This window comes from Neopelma chrysocephalum, unplaced genomic scaffold (assembly GCF_003984885.1).
Source record: "Neopelma chrysocephalum unplaced genomic scaffold, ASM398488v2 Primary Assembly neopelma1_94, whole genome shotgun sequence".
NCBI classification, from domain to species: Eukaryota; Metazoa; Chordata; class Aves; order Passeriformes; family Pipridae; genus Neopelma; species Neopelma chrysocephalum.
In genome coordinates, this window is record NW_020897756.1 from 4,371,719 (window position 1) to 4,383,054 (window position 11,336).

Below are 11,336 nucleotides of genomic sequence, written 5' to 3' on the forward strand. Positions count from 1 at the left end.
TTTCCAAACACCCACCAGCTGTGGATCTCGGCGGCTCCTGCAGCACTCCTTGATAACCCCTTGCAGGGCAGCAGGGAGGGAAAGCTCTGCTGGGAGCACAGCCCGCACTTGGCCGTGCCGGGAACGATCCCTGGCCGTGGGACCGCGCGATCGGGGAGGGGCAGGGACAGAGGGGTGGCAGACGGGGCCGGGAGTGGCCCCATATGCTGGGAGGGATGATAGTCCACCCCCAGACAGGCACAGGCGGCTCCCACCGCCGGTATCTGCTGCCTGCAGGACACCGATAACCCCCCCGCTGCATGAGAAGGCAGAATTAAAAAGAAAAAAAAAATACATCCTGCTATTAAAATAAACTAAAAGGCACTTAAAGATTAGACCTTTTGCAGGGCCCAGAGATGTTGAAGCTTGTGAGGGAAGTGTGGAGTGAGGGGGTCTCAGCCAGGCAGCCAAAGCCCCTCTGAGCTGAGCCCAGGGTTCAACCCCTCTGTGCCCCCCAAAAGCTGCCCCACAGGTCCCCAGGGGGCCTCACGGTGGAGCACAGTGGCCCCCAACCCCTTGGTGCTGCCAGAGGGGGCTGTGGGCCAGGGCTGGCTCCCACCCCGGCCCTGCTGCCGACCCTGACCTGCCCTGGATGAGGAGATGGGGTGTTTTTTCCAGCAGTGCGTGGGATGCAGGAGGCATTCCCAGGGCTGAATTAACTCCTGTGCTGCAGAGCAAATCCTGACATGCAGTGCCCCTGCTCCGGCCTAACAGGTTTCTGGCTTCAAAGGATTTTCTGCTGGATACTTTGGCAGTGGCTGTAATTCCCCCAAGGACTGTCAGTGCCGTGATTTCCCCGGATCCCCACATCCTTAAATACACCAGGAACATATTGCATGTCCGTGACCAATCACATCAGCTCGCTGTGCCTCATTTCTTCATCAGCAGAGAGCAAATGGAAACGCTGCCTTGCTTACAGGAAATTAATACAGTTAATTAACACTTGGCCCCTCTAATATTCCAGGGCCCGCTCTCCAGAGCCCTTCCACTGCAGTATCATCATTACTGTGATGCACAAGCAACAGTTAGACCAGATGTTTGCACACAGTTAATGCTTCTTCCATCTGGGGAGGGGGAGAAAAGGGAGCCCCACCAGCCTGGCGGGAGCGCATGGCTGGCAGTGCTTTCCCCGTCCCTGGGGAGCCCCAGCCAGGCGCTTCCTGGGATGCAGCGGGGTTTGGGACACAGCTGCTGCACCAGCTGCTCCCGCTCTGCTCACAAAGGCTGGGTCCTCCCCTAATTCATGCGGGAGCTTATCCGGGGGGGGGGCAGCAGCTCTACCCCCTCTCCCCGGAGCTGCTTGGCTGCGCTGCAACTTCTCCAGGGCTTTCAGTGGCGCGAAAAAGAGCGGCTGTGGAGACAAATGAAAGGCGAACGCTGGCGGGAGAGGGGCGGGCAGGGGCTTTCCTTGCATGTATATGAGGGAAAGCAGATGAATCCCGTCTCCTGCACAGTTGCAGCCTCCCCCCTGCCTCGCCAGCCCTGCTAAGGAGTGCAGACGTGCTCCCAAGATTAGCTGTCTGGCGGGTGCTGCACGCAGATAAAGCCCTGTCTCCACGGTCACACTTGGTCCTGGAGAGGATCAGGAAGGATGTTTGCGCAGTTTGTACCACAACAGGATTTACCCCACCACAGTCCCTGAGCTTGGGTGGGTTTGGCTGCCCTGCACAATGGGGTAGGCACAGGTCATGGGGTGTCTGCTGGTCTCTGCATGGATAGGAAAATGTAGAGCAGGGCTGCAGGTGGAGCCAGAGCTGGTGCCATGGAAAATCATCTCCTGGCAGCGGGAGCAGGCAGGATGCAAACCTACATCCGTGTGCTCAGTTAAGTGTAGCATGTGGGTGTCCCAGGAACACATTTACTGTCCTTGTCATCGCAGTTGGTCCTGTCTTCAGCAGTTCCCACATGGACTGTGCTGAGCTGTCACATGGAATGATTGCAGCACATGGAGGACTTCTCCCAGGGTCTCCTGCCAGTGCTCCTGTTCCCAGTGCTTTGATTTGTTCCCATGAGGGTGCAGCTCTCAGCACAAGACGACCTGGGGACCTCACTGAGGGGGGACAGGCAGCTGGGGAAAGCCCAGAGCCCCCCAGTTCTGTCCTGACCTCACCCCCTCACCTGTTCTTGCTCCACCCTCCACCACCTGAGCCATTGCCTTTGTTCTACAGGAACCAAAGCGACTTTCTGGTAGCACAAATTATCTAGAGTATCTAAGCTTGCTTGTGGCACAAGGACAGCATCCCTGGCTTAGGTGTCTCCTCCCAGAGCCCAGTCCCAAGAGCCAGGAGCTGCCTATTCCCTTGCATTGTTTACAGATGACTACACCAGCTACTCTCTTGGATGCACAACAGACTCAGCAGTGTTAGTTCCTCCTCTCATAGGATGGCATCTGTTATTAGAGCTCACACCAATCCAGGGAGTCTTTCAGTGGAAGCAACAGGGGCATGGAGCTCACTCACCCCCCACTCTGCTCTTCACACCCAAACAGGATGATTTTGTCCCAGCCTCTGTGAGGCAGAGCAGTACAAACACACACTTCCCAGCCCCATGGCTAAAAGCCACTCCATTCCACAGGGCTCTTCCACTTCCTTCACTCAAGCCCTGTGGAGGAATGGAGAGGCTGCAGTGCTTCTTGAGAGTCATCAAGGAGTAATTTGGGAATATACCCCTTGATGTTGCCTCCTGTGCTTCAGCTTCTACTCAGCTTCAGTGACAAAGCAGCCCAAGTTCCCTTCCCAGAAGGCTCAGAGCATGGTCACTGCAACTGGGAACCCAAAAAGCAGGTGAAGAGTCCGAGCAAAACCTGCAGGTGACTCAGAGCTTCACCTGGAGCAGAAGAAGGGCTCAGACAGAGTATGATGCTTTGTGAGGAGGTAAAAAATCACTTCAAGGCAGGACTGACATCAATTTGAGGGTGTTAGTTTGGCTTCTCACAGGCACAGGCTGGATACTCCAGTATCCCAGCAGCTACAAAGCAGGAGCTTTTGTCTTACAGCCACTCAGTGCTCCCCTGGCAGAGGGACCTCCTCCTGCTTGGGATCAGGACCTCCTTCCCTGCCTGTGCCATCCATAGGGAGCTCCTCACACAGGGATTGCTCCATCCCCACTCCCACAGCAGTTACCTCCACAGCATATTCCCTCTGTACCCCTTAGCTTGGAAGAGGCAGTGAGATCACCTGCACACATCCTTATTTTCCTTATTTGTGTATGTCCTTATTTTATCTGAGGGGCAGACCAGGTACAGCCTCGTGCCCAGTGCCCTGCTCTGGCAGAGGGTCCTGCCACAAGCTCCTGCCCCAAAGAGGAGTGTTTGGTAAGGGATGGCAGCCATCCCAATTTGTTCCTGCAGTTGGCATCCTTATCCCAGCCAGTGTTGCAGGAGTTAAATCTGAATGTGTGGTCAATGCTGGTAACACAACAGCAAAACTGATGCCAAAAATGCACCTCAGGCATTGCTCTTCTACATACAGGACCAGAGACATGCAATAATCAAGCATCACTTCATATATTTTATCTTAATAATGATGACAGTAAAAAACCCACAAAAAATTAGGGTGTTTTATTCGTATAGAAAGCATGGTATTATAATATTCAGAGAGTGATTATACAGATAAAATCCACATAAGAAATCAATTCAGAGCAGACAGAGCTACATCAACAACCCACTGCCCCCTCTTTTGCATGTTTTAAACCCAAAACTGAGATATTCCTACAAGCATTTTGATCAGTTACCTGAGTTTATAACTTTATTCTACACCATCAGAAAATCAGGGCTTGGATTACACAGCAATTATGAGCACAAATTATATACCAAAAAGAGAGGTAATAATACTTGTATTAGAGAGCTTTTAATTTGCTTTTCTCCTTTCCTCATCACCAGAGACAGATGAAAATTCTTCTATGTAAAGAAAAAAGTTACCTCCTCCAACAATCTGGTACGAACACACAGGTTGACAATTCGAGATTAGCACCCCTGAAATATTAACAGTGGCAGACAGACATTATGCCTTATTTTCCCTCCCCCCCCTTATCTGCTGGATTTCAAAAGCAGCATCAGAAAGCACGTTCTGCTCAGGTTGGCATGAGCCAGGAACACAAACACAACCTGAGCAACGGGAAGCAGCAAATGGCTTGGGGTATTATCCAAAGGTCGCATTTGTGCTGATGCAGTGAAAATGAGTTGGGATCCCAGGAGTTTCTCTGGTGTGAGGGTATCTCCACAGGGTTCTGGTCACTCCACAAGCTCAGTGTGTACAGGGGGTCATGGGGGTCCCCACGGATGCCTGGCTTGGATCTCTTTCACCAGCCAGGGATCATCCCTGCATTGCTACCCACACCCAACCTGGTCTAAAGCAGAGCTTTGATCTACTCTACCAGGGCAAGGAAGTCTCACAGCACTGACATCAAAGCTCTTCTGCAGCCTCTCCACCCTGACCAGGTTGTCCAGAGAAGCTGTGGCTGCCCCATCCCTGGAAGTGTCCAAGGCCAGGCTGGACAGGGCTTGGAGCAACCTGGGCTAGTGGAAGGTGTCCCTGCCCATGGCAGGGGGTTGGAGTAGATTTTTAATGTCCCTTCCAACCCAAACCATTCCATGATTCTATGATACCTGTCCTGAACATGGACATTTATCTGGTTATTGTTGTCATGCTGCAGACACAGGTTCACACCTTCTCAAGAGCTTCTCTGTGGCACTCATTGGACAAGCACAGGTTTTCCTTTCAGAAATGCAGTCCCCTTAGCTGACAGGATCAAACACAGCACAGAAAACCTCAGCTAACCCAAATGTCAGGCACCCATTTAATTTTCACCTTTGTTAAATAATGTAATTGTCCCGGAAATGGTTCTCCAGCCATCCTGAGAGCCAGCACCAGTACATAAGGTGTCCTCCAAAGGGAAGGGAAGCACAGTGGGTATGCCAGGGCAGCAGGCAGCATCAGTAAACAACCCTGAGCCTGCTTTGTTCCTCCATAAAATAAATGATTAATAGCTCAGGATAGTCAGCTTGCTTGAGAAGCTCAGGCTTGCTGAAAACTTTTGATCAGTTTGACTCATTAACCTTTAAAACTGCCTCTAAAAGAGGCTTAAAATCTGAAGAAGTATAATTTTAAACATCACTTTTATCCAGTAATCCTAATTTTTTATGAACTGAGTTAAGATTGAGACACTCTGCTCCTCTTTAGAGACACTCAGCATTAAGCCAGGTGTCAAAGAAGAAATAACAAGAGAAAATAAAGTTGCTGTAGACAAACAAACCCATGTTCATGTTAAAATTCAAAATCAGTCAGGGCTGGGTGGGGGGGGAGAAAATGGCACTTCTTTGTGACACTTAAGCACTTGGCCGATTCGCAGGTGGCTTCCCAACTGTCTCTTTATTTCTTCTGGTTTTAATGCTAATAAAAAAAAGGAACCCAAACAGGGGGCTCAACTCCCCACACAATGCCCTGGGGGAGGGCAGGGAGTGTAACTTACGTATCCCAAAAGTCTGACTCAGACAAATTACTTCTAGTTCACTTCCCTACTACACGCCCGCATTGTTCCGACACCTTGGCGGCAGAAGGGGCTCATCCCCGGCTATCTGGTCCCAGGGACAGCACTGGGGGCTGATGTCATTAAGGAGCTGTTCCAATTACTTCCCTGGGGAAAGCAGTGACTCGCAGCTTAACGTCCTGCCCCCGGCACAGCGGGAAAACAGCGGGAAAACAGCGGGAAAACCAACGGTCGGCCAAGGCCTGGCTGGGAGGGCAGGGACGAGCCGCGGCTTCCAGGGACGGCAGCTGCTTTCTGGGGCTCCGGTGCAGATGGGCACAGTGTGCTTGGAAAGTGAGACTGGGGGGACATTCCCAGGAGGAAAAGGGTGTTTCTTTGAACCAGTGACACAGTCGCTGCTGCCAGGTTGATCCTATAAACTGGGTATTGGCTTGGATTTATCTTCCAGAGAGCGCAGACGCTACATCTGGGTAACAAAGGACAGGCCACTCGTCCTTCAGAACTTCAGCAGCGGCCACTCGGTTGCAGTGGGACAACTACCAGCAAAAGGAAATTGTTTTGCCTCTAAGGGAATCACAAGCCTTTCTCAGAGGAGGAAAATACCAGCTACAAATTAAACGAGATTAAAAACTTCTCACAGAACCATCTTTGGTTCTGCGACAATTACACACGGTCGAGGATTTGTGAGTCTAATAGTTTTAGGGAGAAATTCCCAAGCCACAGCTGTCAGGTTGTGGAAGGGTTTTCTGAAATCCCATCAAAGCTTGGAGGAATTCAATAATATTAGCAGAACACAAATGTTCTCATTTGGAACAATATTGAGGCTTCTGACAGGAAAATCGTGATGCTTCAGCTACCCAGCAAATAAAGATGTTTATAAAGGAATCAGACCTGACCTGTAGCTTCAGTAGTTTTTCTGTATCTGAATCTTTAAGCTTATCTATGCCAAGAAAAATATTTAACCACAAAGAAACAAACCCAATTCCTGACTTTTATAACTTTCCTGGGGTCTGATTAAATGCTGATTAATGTTCCAATTGAAGTATTTAGTCCAGACTGTAATAGCAGGTGAAACTAGGAGTTAAAGGTACCTCAGACAGTTATTATGGCAAAGAAGTGTCTTGTTTTTTGGACAACGTGTACATCAAGGGTTTGCATGGCATGAGCTCAAAGAAAAGTGGGAAGACAAAGAATAAAGCAGCACTCTGAATATGCATAAGAGTAACAAAAGAGTTTAGGAAGACAAGGAAAAATCACTTAAGAAGAAATTGGGATTTTTTGTCTACTCAGAAGCCACCTGAAGTTAAATGTACTGTTTCAGTTGTACCTTTGCATAGGACAAATTGCCAGAGCCTGGAAGGTAAAGAGAGTTCAAAACATGATGAAAACAGCAGCAGCACGATTATGCAATGACATGAGCAGCTCAGGAACAAGCAAATGGACACAGGGAGAGCAAACAAAACAGTCCCAGCCAAGCCAAAAGGGAACAGGGAACTTAATGACTCTCTTGGAAACTTCACCACATCAAACCAGTGCGTCAGGAATTATTTGAGTGCACATCACTGAGAGAACCGTGTAGTGTCATGTGGCAGTGTATTAACAGCTTGAATTTATTAATTTTAAAGCGGTTTTTGTGCTTTCTCAGTTGTTTAGTCAATCTTCTGCTACAGCCCAGGGTGTGCTGCACCATCCTGGGGCTCAGCAGTTTTAAGAGTCACTCATATATTCATCCATGGCCTCGACCTGGCTCAGCAGCAAACCTGCCCAGACTACAGGTACATTCCAATTTGATTACAGCCAACCCCTGCCACTCCTGTGGAGGGCAGATCCTGGCCCTAAGAGAAACCCATGTGTGCCTTCCCCCAAAATAAAAGTGCCTGTTCAAAGCTCAGTGTGAGATCTGAGGGCGGGAACACGCCCCGGCCTGTTTGCAGAGGAGCCCAAGTTGCATAACTGATTTCAGTATTTAGTTCAAGCAGCTTTTAAAAACTTTACAAGTAAGTTTAAAATAATTACAGGGTATTAATTAGTGCACTTTGCAGAGGCACAGATTCAGCCCAAGTGCATGGGAGAAACTGAGCAAAAATAGTCCTGCCAAGCATGATTTACCAGGCTTGTACAAGACAATCTTAACAGTTTTATTCTCAAATATTTTATTGTCTCCCAGAGGGAAAGGTCCAGATAAACTCTCTCAAGGAGCACACAACTTGTAATGTGTCCTTGTAACAGTTTAAGCAGGATTTCCAGTCATCCACAGCAATGAAAAAGTAACGTCCCTGCTTTCATGATGTCCCCCACTCCCACCACACCACGGTGAGCACAGCAGCACAGAAAAAAACCACTTGTGAGCATTCAGATGAGCCCTAAAACATGTTTTCATACTCTCCACTTACTGCCAGGCTGTCTCTTTATAAGTTACGTTTGGTTTCTTAAAAAACAATACCCAAAAAACCTCAAACCCAAACACAGAGGGAAAAAAAGGCCTCTTAAAAAAGACTGCAGCAGGTTTCTGTGGGGTGTGTGTTTCTGCAGCAGGTTTCTGCAGGGTGTTTACTTGCTCTAAACAGAGCCAAAAGACTAATCAGAACATTTTGGCTGGGATACAAGAGGCAACTCTGCTTGATAGATGTAAATTTAAAAAATCCCAGGTCATGAGCAACAGAATAACCTTTTCCCCTCAGCTGCCCAGAGGTCTCATCCCATCCAAAGGTGTTTTGCAGGGAAGCACCTACTTGCTGTCTGTCCTTTTGTTGTAAAGGAGGAAGTCAGACAGGTCGTGCCACACCTCACTGTCCTCGTACAGGTAGGTCATGGAGGACTGCAGGGAGGGCTGCAGAGTCTCTCTGTGGTACTCAAAGAGCCACAGCACTGTCCCCCACACCAGGGCAGCCACGAGGGGGAAGGGATCCTGCTTGGGCTGTGGGATGTAGCCCTTCTCCACAGCCAGCCGGGACAGGCCGAACAGGATCCGGGACAGCAGGTACATGATGATCTGCAGGGGAGAAACCCAGAGAGCTTTGGGTGAACAACCTGAGCTCACACAGCAGCCGGGTTAAGCTGAGCTCACACTCCAGCCAGGCTGAGACTCAGAAGCCATAATCCACCCGAGAGGGGTGGGAACGATTTACCCGACTTAAAAGCAAACAGGCTGTGGTTCACACACCAACAGTCTGTAAAACCACAAGTGTTTGTTGTCTTCTCTGCATCCTCAAAGTCCTGCTTCTCTGCTGCTGCTCTAATTTAGCAATCAACAAGTTAAGCTTAATGCAATACATCTTCACAGTTGCACAAATTTGTCTCTGCTCAGTTAATGCCACCTCAGAATATACCCAGAGCAGCTCTGTTCATCTGCCAAGCAGATCTGAACTCAGGAGCCTGCACACAGCCTAAAACCAGGCTCAAGAACACTCTGGACTAATCTGCATCTCAGTGTTTTACTCATTAATCCGTGACTGTGTGTTAAGAACCAGCTTTAACTCCAATGTCCCCTGAGCAGCTTTCATCAGTGTAACCTGTTTAGTTGTCACAGAATATTCTGAGTTGGAAGGGACCCACAAGGATCATCAAAGTCCAACTCCTTGTCAGTTTAACCAGTTTAGTTCAGTGCAGCTCAGTAACTGATCATGTTCCACACTCACAACACTCAAATTCAAGGGTTTAACCCTGCAATGGGCAGACCAGGAACAGAGTCAGTGACCACAGCTCGGGCGACAGCTGGGATAACCCGAAAGCTTTGGATCACCTGCCTGCCTCCCTAGGAATTCAGTGCAGCTCTGAAGGTAAACCTGAGCTTTTAGCACTCCAACTGCTCATGGAGGGACACAACCACCTCTGGGACTGGAGTGCAGAGCAGGCAAAACAAGAATCTGTGCAAAGAACATGATAAAAGAGTAATTGCTGCATGGTCAGAACCACCTGGAACAAGCCACCAACCACTTCCTGGCACACCTGCTGTTTTTCCCGGTCAAAGAAACTTCCAGCGAGTGCATTTACCTGGCTGTTGATGGGATTGTTCTCACCAAACACCAGCCAGCCCCCAATGCAGGCTGCAAGGAAAGCATGGAATGGGATTTTCTTCCCCTGCAGCCGGGACTGTGCTGCCATGAGCCCTTTGTAGGTGAACACGAAGTAGGCCAAGTTCCGGGAGTGGGCGTAGGTGGCCTGAGCAATCGCCTTCAGCTTCTCCCTCAAACTGAAGAAAAGGAACAGACAATTAGGAGAGGGAAAAGGCAACTCAGCCTGGTCACTACACCCCTCACCTACACTGACAGCTTGGGCATCCCGTGGAATATCTTATGAGGGAGGAGAAATCCCCTCACCTCTGATCACCCCATCAGAGTGCAGACTGTACCTCTGTCTCATTCTATGAACAGTCAAACAGCCCTTTTTAAAAAATTTTTGCCTAAATGCAAACCTCTGGCATGAGCAGGGAAAGCCACAACGTGCTCTGCTCTACTCTAGGTTCCCATATTTCCATGTGGAGCAGAGCAGTGCTGTTGGCATCTTCTAATTCCTCCCCTATCCATTGGTTCTCATCAACCATCCTATGAGTGGTTAACCCCCCCCCCCACTATGTATATTTGTGTGTGCTTCACTAATAGAACAGGCTCAACCACGGCTCACGCACCTTTCTTCTTTTTAAACCCCCTGGAAACATGAAAAAGAGACAGCTGGAGTGAAAACATTCTAAGCAGTGACATAAAAAATGCAAGAATTAGGGCTTGTACCTTCCGCTCTTGAACAGGAAAGTCATCACCAGGGCATGAGGGGCACGGATTTTGGCTCCATAGCTGCAAGAGCAGATAGACACTTCAGAGTTTTTGCATTATACTACGAAATAATTGTGTTGCTATTCTGACAGATTAAAGAGGTTATTTAATAAATACATATTATTTTCAAGCCGACCCAGCAGCAGCAGCACAACAAACCGGGAGGAGCCCAGCCCGAGAGGGAAGAGCACACACACCACAGCGAACCAGGCCCAAAGGAGACCCCAAAACCAGTCAAAACCACCCCGACTGCAGCTGAGAGAGGTGGAACCACCTCCCCCATATCCCCCCCCACCGCATCCCCGGCCTCCGCACAGCCCGGGGCGGGCCGATACCCCAGGCACCCCAGGGGCCCAGCACTCACACGGCGCCGTTGCGGAAGCCCTTGATGACAGCGAGCGCGGCATGGTAGCGGCGCTGCTGCAGGAGCGCGTTTGCGGCGCGGAGCAGAGCGCGTAGCGAACCCTCCCCATCCGCCATGGCCCCGCCGGCCATGGCACCCCCGCCACCCGCCGCTTCCGGGGCCCGCGCCCCGCCCGCCGCGCCCATAGGCTGCTCCGCCTGTCCATCACCGCGGATGGTGCCATCTCAACCGCTCATTGGCGCGGAGCGCCCGCCCTGCAGCCAATGGGCGCCGCGCACTGTGTCCCGCCCACCCCGCTCCCCGTGGGTGCCGCTGAGGGCCCGGCCCGGCATCACCCGGTCATGGCGCGGGGGTCGCGGCGGGAGCCTGAGCGGGGCGGGGGCAGCCGCGGCGCGGTGCCCGCCCAGTCTCCGCGGGCTGTAGCTGCGGCACCGAGTTAAACGCTCCCCCCTCCCCAAAACCAGCCCCGGGGCCGCCCCCGCCCCTCCCGCGCTGAGGGCGCGTTGCGGGCGGAGGGCGCCCCCTGGCGGCGCGGCCGCTCCCGCCGCCGCTCCAAGATGGCGCAGGCGATCTTCGAGGCGCTGGAAGGTAACGGGGCCGCGCCGGGGCCGCGCCGGCACCCGCGGGCTGCGACCCCCGCGCCCCCCGGGCTCCCGCTGCCCGGCGCTGCCGCCGCG

General features: G+C 51.2%; 2 protein-coding genes across 3 annotated transcripts in view; one reads left to right on the forward strand and one right to left on the reverse strand.

Moving 5' to 3' along the window:
• Positions 1-3,577: 3,577 nt before the first annotated feature.
• On the reverse strand, positions 3,578-10,812 carry PXMP4 (peroxisomal membrane protein 4). Its single transcript, XM_027693880.1, has 4 exons — positions 10,660-10,812; positions 10,254-10,316; positions 9,520-9,718; positions 3,578-8,518 (listed from the first exon to the last, which is right to left on the reverse strand). Exons 1-4 carry the CDS (start codon positions 10,788-10,790, stop codon positions 8,255-8,257), a joined length of 657 nt encoding a protein of 218 aa, XP_027549681.1. The 5' UTR covers positions 10,791-10,812; the 3' UTR covers positions 3,578-8,254.
• Positions 10,813-11,016: 204 nt separating this feature from the next.
• Positions 11,017-11,336, forward strand: part of ZNF341 (zinc finger protein 341) — a 27,659-nt gene continuing 27,339 nt past the window's right edge. The window contains exon 1 of one of the 2 annotated variants that reach the window (XM_027693922.1): positions 11,017-11,247. In XM_027693922.1, the coding sequence (XP_027549723.1) occupies positions 11,217-11,247 (31 nt within the window). In that variant the 5' untranslated portion in view covers positions 11,017-11,216. The remainder of the gene's footprint in view (positions 11,248-11,336) is intronic. The other variant, XM_027693923.1, reaches the window with a different exon arrangement.

Excerpts from the sequence above, each read along its gene's own strand:
- PXMP4 (XM_027693880.1), bottom strand. The coding sequence starts at position 10,790 with ATGGCCGGCGGGGCCATGGCGGATGGGGAGGGTTCGCTACGCGCTCTG. Across the intron at positions 10,317-10,659 it reads GGCTTCCGCAACGGCGCCGT|CTATGGAGCCAAAATCCGTG; the intron begins GTGAGTGCTGGG and ends CTGCTCTTGCAG. Across the intron at positions 8,519-9,519 it reads ACAATCCCATCAACAGCCAG|ATCATCATGTACCTGCTGTC; the intron begins GTAAATGCACTC and ends TCTCCCCTGCAG.